The sequence below is a fragment of the Eschrichtius robustus genome, chromosome 2, assembly GCF_028021215.1.
Source record: "Eschrichtius robustus isolate mEscRob2 chromosome 2, mEscRob2.pri, whole genome shotgun sequence".
Lineage (NCBI taxonomy): Eukaryota > Metazoa > Chordata > Mammalia > Artiodactyla > Eschrichtiidae > Eschrichtius > Eschrichtius robustus.
This window is the reverse complement of record NC_090825.1, coordinates 113,405,093-113,422,391: the sequence shown is the minus strand read 5'-3', so window position 1 is coordinate 113,422,391 and position 17,299 is coordinate 113,405,093. Positions and strand designations below refer to the sequence as shown.

Here is a 17,299-nt window from a genome sequence, read left to right as displayed (position 1 = left end):
AAAAGTCTACAAACAATAAATGCTGGAGAGGGTGTGGAGAAAAGGGGACCCTCCTGTATTGTTGGTGGGAATGTAAATTGGTACAACCACTATGGAGAACAGCATGGAGGTTCCTTAAAAAACTAAAAATAGAACTACCATATGACCCAGCAATCCCACTACTGGGCATATATCTGGGAAAAAAACATGGTTCAAAAGGATACATGCACCCCAACTGCAGTGCTGTTTACGATAGCCAAGACATGGAAGCAATCTAAATGTCCATTGACAGAGGAGTGGATAAAGAAGATGTGGTGCATACATACACTGGAATATTACTCAGCCACAAAAAAGAACGAAATAATGCCATCTGCAGTAACATGGATGGACCTAGAGCTTGTAATACTGAGTGAAGTACTGATAAGTCAGACAGAGAAAGACAAATATCATATGATATCACTTATATGTGGAATCTAAAAAAATAGTACAAATGAACTTATTTACAAAAGAGAAATAGAGTTACAGATGTAGAAAACAAACTTATGGTTACCGGGGGGAAGCAGGGGAGGAATAAATTGGGAGATAGGGATTGACATATACACACTACTATATATAAAATTGATAACTAATAAGGACCTACTGTATAGCACAGGGAACTCAATACTCTGTAATGACCTATATGGAAAAAGAATCTAAAAGAGTGGATATATGTATTCATATAACTGATTCACTTTGCTGTACACCTGAAACTAACACAACATTGTAAAAATTCTGTTTTAATTTCTGTAAATGTTATAATCTACATAAACAAAAATTCCTTGCGGCCCTCCGTAATTTTACAGAGTGAAAGGACTGCTGTGGAGAACCTCTGCTGTAGAATAATGGTTATTGGTATTCTTTTCGCCGTCCCCAGGAAGGCAAAAGGGCAAATCTGAAGTTCTTCAAGACCAGGATACAGGCACCAAACCTGGTGCTTAGCGTGAAATTCTGTTCTGTCTTCAGCCTCTCTGAAAAATGGAATTCTGGGACTTCCCTGGCAGTCCAGTGGTTAAGACTCTGCGGTCCCAATGCATGGGGCACGGGTTTGATCCCTGGTCGGGGAACTAAGATCCCACATGCCGCAAGGCTCAGCCGAAAAAAAATGGAATTCCATTTGTAAACATATTCCTGATGATGACACAGATCAGCCTGTACTAAGCTTCCTGAGGGCAGGATCCCTGCCATGGTCACCCAGCATGCCTAGCACAAGCACCTGGTACAGAGTCAGATTCAACACACATCTTTTGGTCCCAATTATTCCACAAGATTATCTCCTCCAGGAGAATCTAACAGGAAGTGGGGCCATTGCTGGTTGACCCCTCCCAGTACTGGCTACACATGAGGTTTGTCTGGGTTGGGGTCGAGTGACTTCATTAAGATTGAGGCCCATCCTTTTGCTGTCCAGGTGTTCCTGTGTGTGTGTGCGTGTGTGTGTGTATGTGTGTGTGTGCAGAAAGTGTGCTGCAGGCTGTGTATAACTGGCACTGGGGTGGGCAGGGCAGGCAGAGGAAGGGCTGTTACTTAGAGCCTGAAGTTGGCCTGTGCAGCTGAGCCAGCGGGAGCCTGAGAAATAAGTGCCCAGCATGGAACCCAGCTCTGCAAATAGATGTGTCTTTATTTTTAAAAATTATAAAATCAATATATGCTCACTGTAAAAGATTGAAACACTATAGTGGTGCACAGAGAAATCACCATCATCATCAAAGTAGAAATTGAAAGCCTTCCCCCAATTCCATATTCCCAAAATAACCACTATTAAGTTTGGTGTGTATCCTTCCAGATTCTTTTCAATATCTATATAATTATGCATAATTAGAATATATTTATATAACATATATATATATTTTTTAATTAATTTATTTTTATTTTTGGCTGTGCTGTGTTGCTGTGTGCGGGCTTTCTTTAGTTGCGGCGAGAGGGGGCTACTCTTTGTTGCAGTGTGTGGGCTTCACGGTGCCTTCTCTTGTTGCAGAGCATGGGCTCTAGGCACGCGGGCTTCAGTAGTTGTGGCTCACGGGCTCAGTAGTTGTGGCATGCAGGCTCAGTAGTTGTGGCACCCAGGCTTAGTTGCTCCGCGGCATGTGGGGTCTTCCTGGGCCAGGGCTCGAACCCGTGTCCCCTGCATTGGCAGGCGGATTCTTAACCACTGCGCCACCAGGGAAGCCCCAACATACATATTTTTAAAGGAGTAACATCACACATTTTACCCTTCCACTTCATTTTTGCACTTAATATACGGCTAGCATCATATTTCCATGTTAACTTACCTCCTTCAATCATGCAGAGGAGCCAAGATGATCAGAAGAACCTGGGACAGGTTCTGACACCTGAAGAAGGTTGTTGTGGATCTCAGCTCATCAGGAGCACCCAGCAGAAGACCCCACCTGGCCTCGTGAATACAACACTCTTCTGAACAAACTGGCAACCAGCAGCAGCGCCAGGAAATGGTCTAGCTGAGGAGGACTTAAGAAACATGTTCTGGGTTGTGTTATACAAAACACCTCAGGTTCCCCCGGGAATGAACCAGATGCTAGTCAGCCTCTCTTCACCAGCATCCATAGTGCCTGCCGGGCCCAGCGATGCATGCAGACCCATCTCTCATGTAAAGACAACCGTCTCTAATATGCCAGAATGGAAGTACCACAGGGGCCCTTCATGGCTGTCCCCAGCATCAAGGACAGCGTCTGCATGTAGTCAATGCTCATGCTCAAAAATGTTTGATGACTGAAGGAATGAGCAAACATCCTGCTGCTGGCGGGATGAAGAGTTTAGACCGCAGCCTATAGAGCTGCCCGGGGACCCCGCAGTGCCAGGGGTAGTAAAGGAGAAAAATCAAGGAGACCATACTGAGGGTTTTATTTCAAGCAGGGAACCCTTTGCTACAGTAACAGCATAAGTTGAGGAGACTGAACACTTTCAACTTGGTGCCAGAGCCATGCTTTGTGCTGGTGCTGGGTCTGTTGGGGGAGGGGATTTTCAGAGACATTCTCCAAATCACTCAAGGGGGATGGGAGGCAGTGGAAAAATCAAGGAAGACTCTTTCAAGGGGGAAAAAAGGGGTGGTGGTGGGGAATCTAAGGATATTTTCCCCACCAGGATCTAAGCCAGGAATAGATGCATCACGCTGGCTGGTGGCGGCTTCCCAGGACACTGTGTTGAGAAGGATTCGGGAGCTGCATTCAGCTCACGAAGAAGGGGCTGTATGACTGATTAGGGACGCTCTTGGGGGCGTGGAAGTGGCAGTGACATCATGGACACATAACAGCAAAAGAGCAGTGGCCTCCCCACGTGGTCCCAGGGAGAAGTAAAATTTAGATTAATGACATCATAATGGAAATCAGACTGTGGACAAAGAGTTCATTTTGTTCTGTTTTGTCCTCCATGTGAAAATAAGGCCCAGAGAACGCCCACCCGACCTGCACTCAATGCTGCCATCCCGGAGATGCTGCAGCCGCGCATGCCACTGTCCGAGGGAGAGAAACCTGCTACAAGGCTTCCCCGCCGCCCTGCCCACCTGAGGCAGCTGGGGAAAAAGGAGCGAGCTTGCCATCTGAGTTCCTCTCCTCACCTGTGTCGAGAGGGCTCCTCTCTGGGCCGGTGACATCCACAGGGGTCTAAGCAGAGGGAAGAATGAGGGTGGCCAGTCTCTTGGAAGCCAGGCGGAAGCATCTGATACAGAAATGTTTTTATTTGGGAACTCAGAGACAACTCCAGCTCCTCTGTGAATTCCCAGCGAGTTTACAGCAGTCTTGGGGGCAGGGTCTATTTGACCCTGCTTGATATCAGGTGCCAGTGAGGATCTGAAATAGATGGTCATGAATCAAACGTCCTTCCAAGGCAGCAGCTCAGCGGCCCCAGCCCAGAGGTGAGGAAGAGTGCTTGCAACTGGGAAAGCAGGGATTCCGGAGGTGAGACCGGGTGGCTGAGGGTCGGCGGGGAGGCATTCTTTCTCTTCAGTAAATTCGCTACCACAGGTTCTAGAGACGCCGCCATCAGCATCAGCTGTAGCAGAATGAGGCCCTGGTCAGGTGATGCTGGTTCTGGGAAGAAAGAGGAAAGGTAAGACTTTCATCTAACTGGGGTTATCAGTCAGCGAGATCCAGGAGTCAATCCATCTGAAAACTGTTTTTGTGAAGCAACACTGGGCAAAGTATCGCCATGAGAACAGACTGGGGAAAGGCTATGAGGTTGTCCGGTGTTATTTGTAAAAGTTCGATAAAAGATATTGTAGGAAAACATGTATCTTCCTGCCTTGAAAATGAATTTTCCTGAAGTTGAAAAGTGGGCCAATGAAGTCTGAATGTCACAGCAGAGGGCGAACCAGCATCATTCCAGGAAAGTTCTGGGGGCAGGGGATGCTGGCGGGCCGGTAGGGATGGTGCAGTTGGATTCACAGGCCTCGGACCTGTGAATTCAGGTCAGTGCTTGGATTCACAAGTGCTGACCGCTGAGCAGTGGTTGGGACCCCACTTCTACCACCAAAGGTCATCTTCCTCGTACAGTCTGATCCTGGTTTCTCCATGTGAACAGACAAAACTAACCACATCACAAAACCACCACCTTGTGCGGTATTTACTGGGTTTCAAATGATCCTTGGGCCACTCATATGTGTGATCTGGGAGCGAGATAACTGAGTGGATGAGTGAGAGGGAAGTGCTCTTCCTTCCCAGGACTTCGTGGGGGCGGGGGGAGAGCTCTGTATCTGGTGGTTGGAAGGGGGCTGGAGCTGCTTGGGGCTGGACTCTATTCCCTGCAGGCACCTGGAAACAATTCCACGCCGTTCCCACCACCTGTGCCCAGGAATCGAGATAGACAGCATCCCACCACTTTTTAGGCTCCCTAATTCTCTAACTACCTCATCCCACTCTGTCCTCAGTCTAGGTTACGAGGCAGGCACTGGCTGCCTTGTCTTCAAAAAGTGGGTTTTACTGCTGCCTGGGGCATGACCTGCCCGAGATTTCAGCGCTACTTGATAAATTCAGACCCAGGACTCATTAAAGGCCTTTGGTGTTCTTGGATTAGAGCAGGAAGTTGAACTCCTTGGGTGAGGCTTGTTCAAGATGAGGCCCCAGAAGAGCCACTGGGAATGCCCTCCTCCACCTGAGAGGCACCAGCCCCCTCGCCACCCCAGCAGAGAAAAGGCACACAGACATCTGTGCCCCTTGTCCTATCAGAGCACTTTCAGAAGGAAAAGCTTCCAGTTGGGGCACTGCTCTGAAAGGCCAAATCCAGGACAATCAGGATTGGGCTTGCTAGAAACGCCTTCTTTCCTCCTGAAGTAGCCAATCACCAGGGTGGCCACAAGTGGCAGGGTGCCATGGCTCAGGCAAGCGTCCAGCGACTCTGGGATCTGTGAAGCCTTGGCGTTAAAACCGCTTTGCAGCTGAAGATTTAATGACATGGAAAAATGGTCCTGAACTAGTAAATGGGAGGAGTGAGTTATAAAATACTGAGTAAAGTTGGATCCCATCTGGGGGATAAAAAAGTTGGAAGAATATTAACAAGGTCATGAGATTACAGGTATTTTTATTTTGTTCTTTTTGTTTATTTGTATTTTCTATTTTTTCCTACAATAAAAATTGATTTTATGATAGAATTTTTTAAAAGTCACTTTCATCTGTTAAAAGGGGGATGTGCCCAGTATCTGAGCACAGCTTTAAGAACCAGACTTCTCTTCCCTGTCCTGGACATAACCCAAGTTCAGTGACTCTTTACGCAGGATATTTAATTATGCAAAATGTGTTGCTGCCCTTTTCCTTTTGTAAGAGAGGGCAAAAAGCCAGAAAGCTGTGGATACAGGTGCTTTAGTGAAAAGCTAAAGCATGTGATTTAAAGCCAGCGTCCAGGGCTGGGCCTGGGCTCACTCTCATGAGCCTGATCCATCCTGCCCTTCCCTTGGCTCTAGGGTCTGGCCCCATCCACGCATCCTAGCCAGACTCTGATGCCCCAGGGCAGTCAACAGGGAGGTTGGTTAGACCTTCCTGATGAAGACAATCCTTTTTGAGAGAATTTGCAGTCACCACGACTGAAGCAAAATGGTCTCTTGTTTTCTAGAAAATTCAGTGACTCATCCCACTTTGTCTTCTGAGCTCTGCAAACAACTAGTTTGGGGCTAGAGAAGGAGAAACAAGGGAGGAAAAGAAGGGGAGGAATTGAAGGGATATTGGAAGTTGATCATCCATCTACTCAACGGTGTTTCTGAGTGGCCATTTGTGTGCCAGGCTTCGTGAGAAGCACTAGTGATACAGAGGTGAAAACATAGTTACAGCTCTCCTGGAACCTTCGTGCTGGCTGGGGAGTGAGGAAAGTTGGCAGGCAGTTATAATGCATGGGCATGTGGTAGGGACAGAGCAGAGCCTACAGCAGGCACACATCCTCCTGGCTGAGACATCAGGGCAGGCTTCCTGGAGGAGGAGACCTCTACACCAAGGCCTGAACAACAAAGAGGAGTTGGTGAGGCCAAAAACAAGAGGAAGGCCTGAGAAGAGGGTGTCAGGCAAGGGCGGCATGCACAAAGACCCTGAGGCGAGAGTGAGGATGGTATGTCTAAGATGCTGGTGAGAACGAGGCTGTTAAGGACCGACACATAACCTAGAGGGCAATGGGAAGCCATTGAGGACACTGGAGCAAGGGAGTCACTTGTTCAGATTTCTGTTTTTAGATCCCTTTGGCTGCAGTGACCTTTCTACAATGAGAACAGGAAAAGGAGAGGGTGAGGGAGGCAGGGATGGTATAGCAGAGGCTGTCCTCTAGACTCTGGGAGCCTGTCCTCAGACCTAAACTGAGTTCAGTAGGGAGGTGGGGAGATGGTGCCTGTGTAACAGGCGGTGGGCACCCTGGTTCAAGTCCTCAGTCTTGAGCCTGGGTTATTTAAATTGTACAGTGAAGCTAAACAGGCGTCTCTCTAAGGGCTGTTGAAGCTACTGAACGGGAAACAGATAGGTGAGCTCACTATAAACAGGTAAGTTCTGTGCCGACCTCAGTTACTGAGCGTCCAGCTCACCATCAGCCACAGGTGGGCATTTCAGAAGGGCTTTTTGATGACAAGAAGGGTGGCAATTCTAGCCCAGAATTAACACAGATTAAACAGGAAACAAATGACAGAGGGATATTTCAGAAGGCCACACCATTTTCACCTCAAAGAAGAAAGTTTTAAGCTCCAGGAGGGCACAAGTGGCTGGGAAGGAGGTGCACTGACCTTGCGCTCAGGGGCTGGTCGCCACGTGGTCCCCGCGGATCGCCTGCAGCGAGAACTCGTACCCAAGGAACATGGCCGCGCTCATGGGGAAGCCCCGCACGGCATTGACCGTGATGCCTCTGAAAAACACCTTTGGCAGGAGGCGGCGTTATCACAGGGCACTGACCTGCACCTTCCGCAGGGCTGCCACCGAGGGCAGAGCCAGGGCCGGCGCTGCTGCCCACCCACGCAGCCCCCTGTCCCAGGCTGGACCCTACAGAGCCCAAAGGACCGGGAAGGTGGAGACCCTCCCCCGCCAGCACACACACACCCCAGCCACGCCCCCGCCCTCAGCCACGTCACTTCTGAAGGCGCGTTCCTTCGCAGGCCCGGTACGCATGCGCTACATACTATGCGCCAACAGGTGAGTCCCGCGAACACCACATACGCTCGTTTAATTGTGGCTCTCTCGTGAGCATGCGCACACATGCTCGGTTCTCGGGACTCTGCAAGTCAGAGCTCCACACGCTTTGCAGGGGTAGAGCACCCGGCCGTGACCAACAACTGTGACAGGTGCTTCACAGGACGTCCCCAAAGGGGCAGGGTAGGGGGAACTCAGGCCCTGCTCAAGATGACACACCTGGAGTCCAGGTACAGTTTGCCAGTTAGTAGCTGTGTTACTTGGGAAAATAGCAAAGTCTCTAGAAGTCAATTTTCCCAACTGTCAAATGGGGGTAATAATACTATTGACCTCCTACAGTTTTTGAGGGAATAGATGAGACGTTGCTTTTAAAGGCATTTTCACAGTGCCTGTCAGGCAGTAAAGCACTCCTTAACTGTTGACAGTCACACCACCATCCTTATCATCAGTAGTCACCACTTCATACAGAGTAGCACTCCACTTTGGTCATTAGTATGAGTGCTGAGGAGTATTAGTACCAGTGGCCTAAACCCGGCCTTTAATACAAGAAGACTGTATTTGTCTTCACCCCTGGGGAATATGGTAAGATGCTTCCCTTCCACCCTGAATCTTCCTGCCTGGTGCTGGGTAGACACTGATCTCTGTGACGTGGTTCCAGCCCTTGGGAAGTTTATAAGCTACTAGGGAAGATAAGCCCCATTCAGGAGTAACTACAGTATAACCTAGAACATGATGAGAATAAATAAGGGCCTTGGTGAGGGGTGGGATGGGGAGGAGCTGTCATTAAATGTCTTCTCTGGGAAGAGATCACATGTCTGAAGGTAAATCACTACCCAAGTGTGAATGACCTGAGAACTGTCAGGTATAAGATGTAAACTTGTTTATTGATGCCTGTATAATTTACTGTTTACGGACTAGACCTGGTACTATAATTTTCAGAAGGTAGAAATCCCTTGCATGTCCCCAGTTTTCTTAGTTGTTGGACACTGTGATGTCAGGGTAGGTGCAGGCCACTGTCATGGGCCAGGACATCAGGTGACAGACATCCCTTCAGGAGAGGCGCCTGCACCATGGCACTCGTGGCAGCCTGGGACATGCAGCTTTGTCAGGAAGGAGAGAGAAGGGCCTCAGTGTACCTTGGTGGGTGAGGGAGCCTTGGCCCCAGGGAAGGGAGCTTAAGATCCCCAGAGGTGAGCAAGTGGCCCAGCCAAACCCTGGAGCAATTCAGGTAGGGGGCAAGAGGGCTCCTTGTAACATTAGTACTCCTCTCTAATGTCTAACCTTTCTGGAATTCCACAGGCTCAGCCAGGGTGACTGAATAGCAGCAAGGAACTGGGTCAGGCTCTGAGAGGAAAATTCCATGCCGGGTGCACACAGAGGCTCCCGTGTGCACCGGGGTTTGGCTCTGCAAGGCGAGGCAAGCCAGGCAGGACGCAGCTTGGAATGTGATCCTCCTCTCCCACGGCACTGGGCCGTGCAGGAGCCGTGGGCCACTTCAGGCAGCCAGAGGTGACCTCCCCCTAGCTATGGCCTGCTCTGCTGTGAGGCCCAAAGATGGCAAAAAGAGTGCAGAGCTACTGGCTATCACCTTGGCTTTTGGAACACAAAAACAGTAGACAGAGTCTTTCCTCATGAATCCTCAATGGCTCCCCACTTCCCAAGGTCAAGTCCATACCCTACCCTGGCCTGCCAGGACCCACATGCTCTCTCCTTGCACTTCTCTGAGCTGCCTCTTACACTTGACACTGTGGGCAGTATATTGGCCTGCCATTCATTCCTCCTAACAGGCCAGCTCTCTCTCACCACTGAGCCTCTTCTGGTCCCCTCTGCTGGAATCCTCCCCAGACTCGGCTATACCCTCTGGTAGTCCTGCCATGGCCACCCCAAGTAGGATTATGGCCCGCTGTCTTCTGTGCCCTCAGTATCTCTGCCATCACAGCACTTCTCACACCATCCTCCAGTCACCTATGACTTGTCTGTCCCTTCATTAATAGTCCCAGTCAGAGTAGTGACAGCAGGGCTGTGTGTGCGGCTCACATCTGAATCCCTAGCATCTGCACGGTGCTTGGCCTAGAGGAGCCTCTATAAATCTTATTAAATGAATCAATGGATGGATGGACAGGCAGATGAATGAATGAGTGAATGAATGAATGAATGCATGAACGAACAAACTCCTTGCTGTGAAAAAAGAATGGTCTCTGGGCTGAAAGCATCCTGGTGGTGGTTGTGGTAGTGGGGGATTCCTGGAGTGGAGGGAGGCCTTCAGATCCCCCAAGTGGCAGAACCAAAGAGTAACCAACACTGGTGCCTACTTACAGATGGTCCCCTCCATCTCTCCTTAGAGTCATCCAGTCTCATCCCACTGTCACAAACCCCCTCACAACAGTCACCTCTGTGGAGCTAGAGGACATCAAGTCACTCCTCCAGCCTCCTTATTGCAGATGACAGCTCTCCAAGTGTGAGCCATGGCCCATGTGGTTTAGGACGATCCTCGCAGCAGGCAGAGAATGGATCCAAAACTACCCCACCTTTCTTCCGTTCTGACTTGGGAATGCCCCAGAAGTCCATGGACTTACTAATTCCCCTACCATAAAGACTGCTTTACTTGTAATCACTGAGTTACAAGGGGCTACTAAAATTGGGGACCATTGCCGTTATTTGACTCCTTTCCAATTCTTTACTATCACTGAGTTCTTCTTCCATAGGGAAGTGAGAATAGGTTGCAGCCTCAGTGAGCTGCAGTAAGACTGTTTGGGAATGGGTACTCCACAAAGCCAGCACTCAAGCTCACTAGGATTGGAGCCATCCCTCAGCCTTGGGAAAAGGTGCTCCACCTGCCGCTGCTGGGGATCTGACTGTGAGACCACCCAACTTTCCAGGGCTGTATAAGATTATTTTTTTAATCATGTTGCTATGTATGTTTATATGCAAACACATATACCAACATACATAAATATACACACACACATATATGCTTGCATAGGCTGTGAATATTTTGAAAATATATCACAAGGAACTTATAACAGTGATTGCCTTTGAGAGAAGACTGGCAGGGGGTCACAGGAGGGACATTTAGACAGTATATCCTCTTATACCTTTTGAAGCTTCCTATGTTCACATACTACAAATTTTTTAAGCAACTAATAAAAAAAAATTTCAGTCAGTGATGTGGTTAATCAAGTTGAATATTGCTATCTCTGCTTAAAACCTGTCTCTGAATATAAACTGTGGGTCAGATACTTTTGAGGTTAAGAAATCAATCATCTGACCTCAGTTGTTTTCTAGGACTTTGCTTTTAACAGAACACAGAAATTTTTGGAGGAAATAATATCTGCAATATATTTTGCTTCTACAGCGCTTTTTGGAAAAATGATACATTAATATTTGGGGAAATAGAAAAAAAATCTCAAATAAAAACTGAGCATCTCTTTTGAATCTCTCTTATGTGTCACTCTGTATTTATTGGTTGAATCACAATCTGTGCTTCTGCTAAAAAAATACAAAAGACAATTGATTCAACATCTATTTATGATAAAAATAATAAAGGCCATATATGACAAGCCCACAGCTAACTTCTTAATCAATGGTGAAAAGCTGAAAGCATTTCCTCTAAGATCAGGAACAAGACGAGGGTATCCACTCTTGCCACTTTTATTTAGCATAGTATTGGGAGTCCTAGCCACAGCAATCAGAGAAGAAAAAGAAATAAAAGGAATCTGAATTGGAAAAGAAGAAGTAAAACTGTCGCTGTTTGCAGATGACATGATACTATACATAGGAAATCCTAAAGATGCCCCCAAAAAACTACCAGAACTCTTCAATGAATTTAGTAAAGTTTCAGGATACAAAATTAATACACAGAAATTTGTTGCTAGCAATGAACTATCAGAAAGAGAAACTAAGAAAACAGTCCCATTTACAATTGCATAAAAAATACCTAGGAATAAATTAACTAAGGAGGTAAAAGGTACTTGGTAAACTATAAGACATCAGTGAAAGACACTGAAGATGACACAAACAGTTGGAAAGATATACCATGCTCATGGATTGGAAGAATTAATATTATTAAAAAGACCATACTCCCCAAGGCAATCTACAGATGAAATGCAACCCCTATCAAAATATCAATGGCATTTTTCATGGAACTAGAACAAATAATTCTAAAATTTGGATGGAAAAACAAAAGACCCTGAATAGCCAAAACAATCTTAAGAACAAAGAACAAAGCTAGAGGTACCATGCTCCCTGATTTCAAACTATACTACAAAGCTACAGTAGTCAAAACAGTATGATACTGGCACAAAAACAGCCACATAGATCATTGGAACAGAATAGAGGACCCAGAGATGAACCCATGCTTATATGGGCAATTGATCTATGACAAAGGAGACAAGAATATACAATGGGGAAAATACAGCCTCTTCAATAATGGTGTTGGAAAAACTGGACTACTTTCTCACACCCTATATAAATGCAAAGTGGATTAAAGACTTAAATGTAAGACCTGAAACCATAAAACTTCTAGAAGAAAACATAAGCTATACATTCTTTGACATCAGTCTTAGCAATATTTTTTGAGATCAGTCTCCTCAGGTAAGGGAAACAAAAGCAAAAATAAACAAATGGGACTATATCAAAGTAAAAAGCTTTTTCAGAGTGAAGGAAACTACCAGCAAAATGAAAACGCTGCCTACTGAATGACAGAAGATATTTGCAAATGATATATCTGATAAGGGGTTAATATCCAAAATATACAAAGAACTCATATAACTCAACATCAAAAAACCAAACAACCCAGTTAAAAAATGGGCAGAGGACCTGCAAAGACATTTTTCCAAAGAAGACATACAGATGGCCAACATGCACATGAAAAGATGCTCAAAATCACTAATCATCAGGGAAATGCAAATCAAAACCACAATGAGATAGCACCTCACACCAGTCAGAATGGCTATTATCAAAAAGACAAGAAATAACATGTGTTGGTGAGGATGTGGAGAAAAGGAAACCCTTGCACACTGTTGGTGGGAATGTAAATTGGTGCAGCACTATGGAAAATAGTATGGAGGTTCCCCCAAAAAAATTAAAAATAGAACTACCATACAACCCAGCAATTCCACTCCTGGGTATTTACCTAAAGAAAACAAAAACACTAACTAGAAAAGATACATGCACTCCTATGTTCATTGCAGCATTATTTACAATAGCCAAGACTGAATTAAATGTTGACATCTGTGAAAACATGGATGGACCTAGAAGGTATTATGCTAAGTGAAATAAGTCAGAGAAAGACAAATACTGTATGATTTCACTTATATGTGGAGTCTAAAAAACAAAACGAACAAACATAACTAACCAGAAACAGAGTCATAGATACAGAGAACAAACAGGTTGTTGCCAAAGGGGAAGGATGTTGAGGAGGAGAGAAATAGGTGAGGGAAATTAACAGGTACAAACTTGCAGTTACAAACTAAATGAGTAATGGGTATAAAATGTATTGTGTGAGGAATATAGTCAATAATTATGTAATATCTTTGTATGGTGACAGACGGTAACTAGACTTATCATGGTGATCATTTTGAAATGCATAGGAACATCAAATCACTATGTTGTGTACCAGGAACTAACAAAGTGTTGTAGGTCAATTATACTTCTAAAACAAACAAATAGAGAAAAAGAGATCAGATTTGTGGTTACCAGAAGTGAGGGGTGGTGGGAGGGGATGTACAACATGTAATGTACAACATGATAAATATAATGAACACTGCTGTACATTATGTATGAAAGTGGTTAAGAGAGTAGATCCTGAGTTCTCATCACAAGGAAAAAAGTATTTTTCTATTTCTTTAAGTTGTATCTATATGAGGTGATAGATGTTCACTAAACTTATTGTGGTCATCATTTCATGATATATGTAAGTCAAATCATTATGCTGTACACCTTAAACATCTACAGTACTGTATGTCCATTATATCTCAGTAAAACTGGAAAAGAAAAAAAAAACAACTGAGGTGAGAATTCTAGGAACATGGCAGAGTAGAAAATACCAGGACTCTGTCTCCTCACCTAAATAACTATTACACAGACAGAATTTGTCTGATGTAACTACTTTAGAACTCTGGAGTTTACTGAAGGCTTCCAACTTCCAGGGGAGGGTTTGGGCAGTGGTTAATTTCAGTCAATGTCAGCATTTAGCACAGTAGCAGCTACCCATCCCCCATCCCAAGCCCTTTGGCAGGCATCTATGCACGTGTTCCTGGAGTAACCTGCACACAGCTTGTGGGAACCAGGGTGGGCAATGAGAACCTTGTCCTCCAAATATTGGACTTCTGTGTTCTGGTCACTGATTGCTGTTTCTGATCATGAGGTGCAAAGAGGAGGGCATTCATTCTTGTTTAACCTCCCCCTCCATCTTGCAACCCCCTTGTTCACTGGCTGAAGTGACTTCCAGGGAATTTAAAGGGATGGTGCCCCTTTCCCTTCCCTTCATTTCTCTCTTTTTCCTCTTTTGGGAGCCAGACATTAAAGACTAGGACATTCAAAAGCAACTGCATGTATGAGGAAAATTAGAAAGTGACTGCGTATGCCCAGGGAAAGGCACGGGCTCAGAAAAACACTGAGAAAACCTTAAGTTTACACCTCAGGTTGATCATTGGCACAGAGATAGCCTACAACAATCAAAAACAATAACAAAACCCACCACACCCTGGGGAAGACTGAGAATTGGATTTCCAGAGTTACCACATTATTAGATTCAAATGTCTAGTTTTCAATAAAAAATCACAAGGCATATAAGAAACAGGAAAGTATGGTCCACTCAAAGAAAAAAAATCAAAATAAAATGTCCCTGAAAAAGACCTGATAGCATATCTACTTGACAAAGACTTTAAAATATCCTTCTTGAAGATGCTTGAAAAACTAAAGAAAGATGTGAAGAGAGTCAAGAAAATGATATGTGAACAAAATAGAAATATCGATAAAGAAATAGAAAACCCAGAAAGAAAGCAAACAAGGGGGTTTCCCTGGTGGCGCAGTGGTTGAGAATCTGCCCGCCAATGCAGGGGATACGGGTTCGAGCCCTGGTCTGGGAAGATCCCACGTGCCGCGGAGCAATTAGGCCCGTGAGCCAGTTACTGAGCCTGCGCGTCTGGAGCCTGTGCTCCGCAACGAGAGAGGCCGCGATGGTGAGAGGCCCGCGCACCGCGAGGAAGAGTGGCCCCCACTTGCCGCAACTGGAGAAAGCCCTCGCATAGAAACGAAGACCCAACACAGCCATAAATAAATAAATAATTTAAAAAAAAAAAAAAAAGAAAGTAAACAAATTCTGGAGCTGAAAAGCACTGAATGAATGAATGAATAACTGAAATGAAAATTTTACTAGAATGATTCAAAGGTTTATTTGAACAGGCAGAGGAAAGAATCAGCAAACTTAAAGATAGGACAAGAGAAATTATTGAGTCTGAGAGAAAGAAAAACATTGAAGAAAAGTAAACAGAGCCTAAGGGACTTGTGGGAAACTATCAAACAGAGCAACATATTCATTGTGGGAGTCCAAGGGGAAGAGAGAGAGAGAGAGAGAGAGAGAGAGAGGCAGAGAATATTTGAAGTAATAGGGCCAAAAACTTCCCAAACATGATGAAAGACATGAATACAAACATCAAAGAAGCTCAATTAACTCCAAGTAAGATGAACTCAAAGAGAACTACAAGAAGACACATTATAATAAACTTTTGAAAGACAAAGAGAGACTCTTGAAAGCAGGTATAAAGTATCCTCTATAAGACTTTCCACAGATTACTCATCAGAAACTTTAGCAGCCAGAAGGCAATGGGCGAATATATCCAAAGTGCTGAAAGAAAAACACCAAAACTGTCAACAAAGGATTCTATATCCAGAAAAACTATCCTTCAGGAGTGAGAGAGAAATCAAGACATTCCCAGATAAACAAAAGCTGGAGGAGTTCATCACCACTAGATCTACCCTGTAAGAAATGCTCAAGAGAGCCCTGCAGGCTGAAATAAAATATCACTAGACAGTAACTTGAAGCTGTATGAAGAGATATTGTAAAAGTCTCACAAAAGGTAAATATATGGGGAGAGTGACACTAGCATCGTGGCAGCCCAAAATGTCCCTTATTTTGTCCTCACTTCAACAACAAAAATTCAGCATCCATCCATGAACAAAAGTGCCTCTGTGGGAGTTGTGGGATCCAGCACCATACACCAAGGGACCCAAGAGGAGTCTTGCCCACCTGTGCATCAGCTAATAGGCAGACAGACCTCAGTACTGGCAGCAAAACCTGCAGTAGCCTGTGAATTGGCTCCAGCCACTCTTGGCTGTAGTCCAGGAGCAGCTGGAGAACACTGACTTGGGAGGTCACACACAGATGAGAGAGCCTTTGTGGAAGTCCAGGTTTCCAGAGGAGAAGCTCTGGCACTCCACTGGAGCAAAAAAACAGAAGTTTGGACACACTGGCGTGGCAGTTAGTAAGGATTGGAGGGCTTGGGATGAGGCAGTCACGTGAGATAAGGCCCAGAGGTCAATAGTAACATTAACGCTAATGAAACTACTAATAATAATGCTAATGCTAAACAGATGACTCTTTCTAAGTGTTCTCTATGTGTTATACATTAACCTGAGCACTTTTTATATGCCTAATTTAACTTAACCTATAAATATCTCTGCTGTTCATGGTAGGGGTGATTATCATTGGAGAAATTGAGGCCCAGAGAGGGGAAGGTTGCCTGGATTCCCCCAGTTCACAAGTAGCCAGGCCTGGCTTTCAACTCAAGTCTGCTGACTCTAAGAGGCATGCCAAGAAAGCCAGGGGCCCATTCGAGGAAGAGCAAGCATGAGGGTACTAGGGGGTATAGTGGGAGGCAAGATAGATGGGGATGTTTATAACTTTGGACACTAGACGTGGAAACCTGATCTTCATTCTGAGATAGTTTAGAGGCAAGTAGAGGCTTGGGTTTAGGATAAGCCCTTTAGGTTCAGGAGAAGGAAGACAAGGCCAGGCTGGAGGCTGCCTCAATAGCCGAGACCAGAGGTGATGGGATCTGGACTTGTGTGGGGTGGAAAGCAGAAGACAGATCAGGGAATTGGAGCCTGCAAGATGTGATGATTGAGGTGGTTCTGGGAATTCCCACTTATAGGAGGGGTGAGGCTGAGGTGCTGAGCAGGGAGTGAGGAAGGAGCTCCTAGCCTTTCTGGATGAGGAGGCAAGCTTCGGTAACACAGATGTGGGTCCAGACCCCGGCTCTGCCACATACCAGCTGTGTGACCTCAGGTAGGTTACCGGTCCTCTCTGAACCCATCAGCTGGGTGCACACCCACTTCTTCCTCCAGCCCGGGGCAAGGACTGGATGAAACAAGTGTTTCATAATTTAACTGCCAGCACCTCGGTTTCCTGATTCCCTTCTCTGTAGTCTCACATCTTCCAAAATCTCTGACCCTACCTTCCAGGGACTGACACTGACCCTGCATGACTGCTGTGTGGCTTACTTTAAGACCTTCCTTCTGGTAACTCTGGGAGATACAGTCCAGGACACCTTTGTATTTGTTTACATAAACCCCGTCAGCTTGCAGTCGACTCTTCACGACATCCATAGGAGTTGCTGTCCCCCAAGAAATTGCTCCTGTTAAGAGAGAGACAAATAGGTATCAGGGGCTGGCTGGTTGGG

At 45.7% G+C, this 17,299-nt stretch overlaps 1 protein-coding gene across 2 annotated transcripts in view; it reads right to left on the bottom strand.

Annotated features, from left to right (window-relative positions):
* Window positions 1-2,857: 2,857 nt before the first annotated feature.
* SLC25A48 (solute carrier family 25 member 48) overlaps window positions 2,858-17,299 on the bottom strand; it is a 42,726-nt gene continuing 28,284 nt past the window's right edge. Inside the window, exons 6-8 of one of the 2 annotated variants that reach the window (XM_068535929.1) lie at window positions 17,121-17,254; window positions 7,217-7,335; window positions 2,858-4,058 (exon numbers count right to left, since the gene is read on the bottom strand). In XM_068535929.1, the coding sequence (XP_068392030.1) occupies window positions 4,043-4,058; window positions 7,217-7,335; window positions 17,121-17,254 (269 nt within the window). In that variant the 3' untranslated portion in view covers window positions 2,858-4,042. Of the gene's footprint in view, window positions 4,059-7,216; window positions 7,347-17,120; window positions 17,255-17,299 lie in introns of both variants that reach the window. The other variant, XM_068535930.1, reaches the window with a different exon arrangement.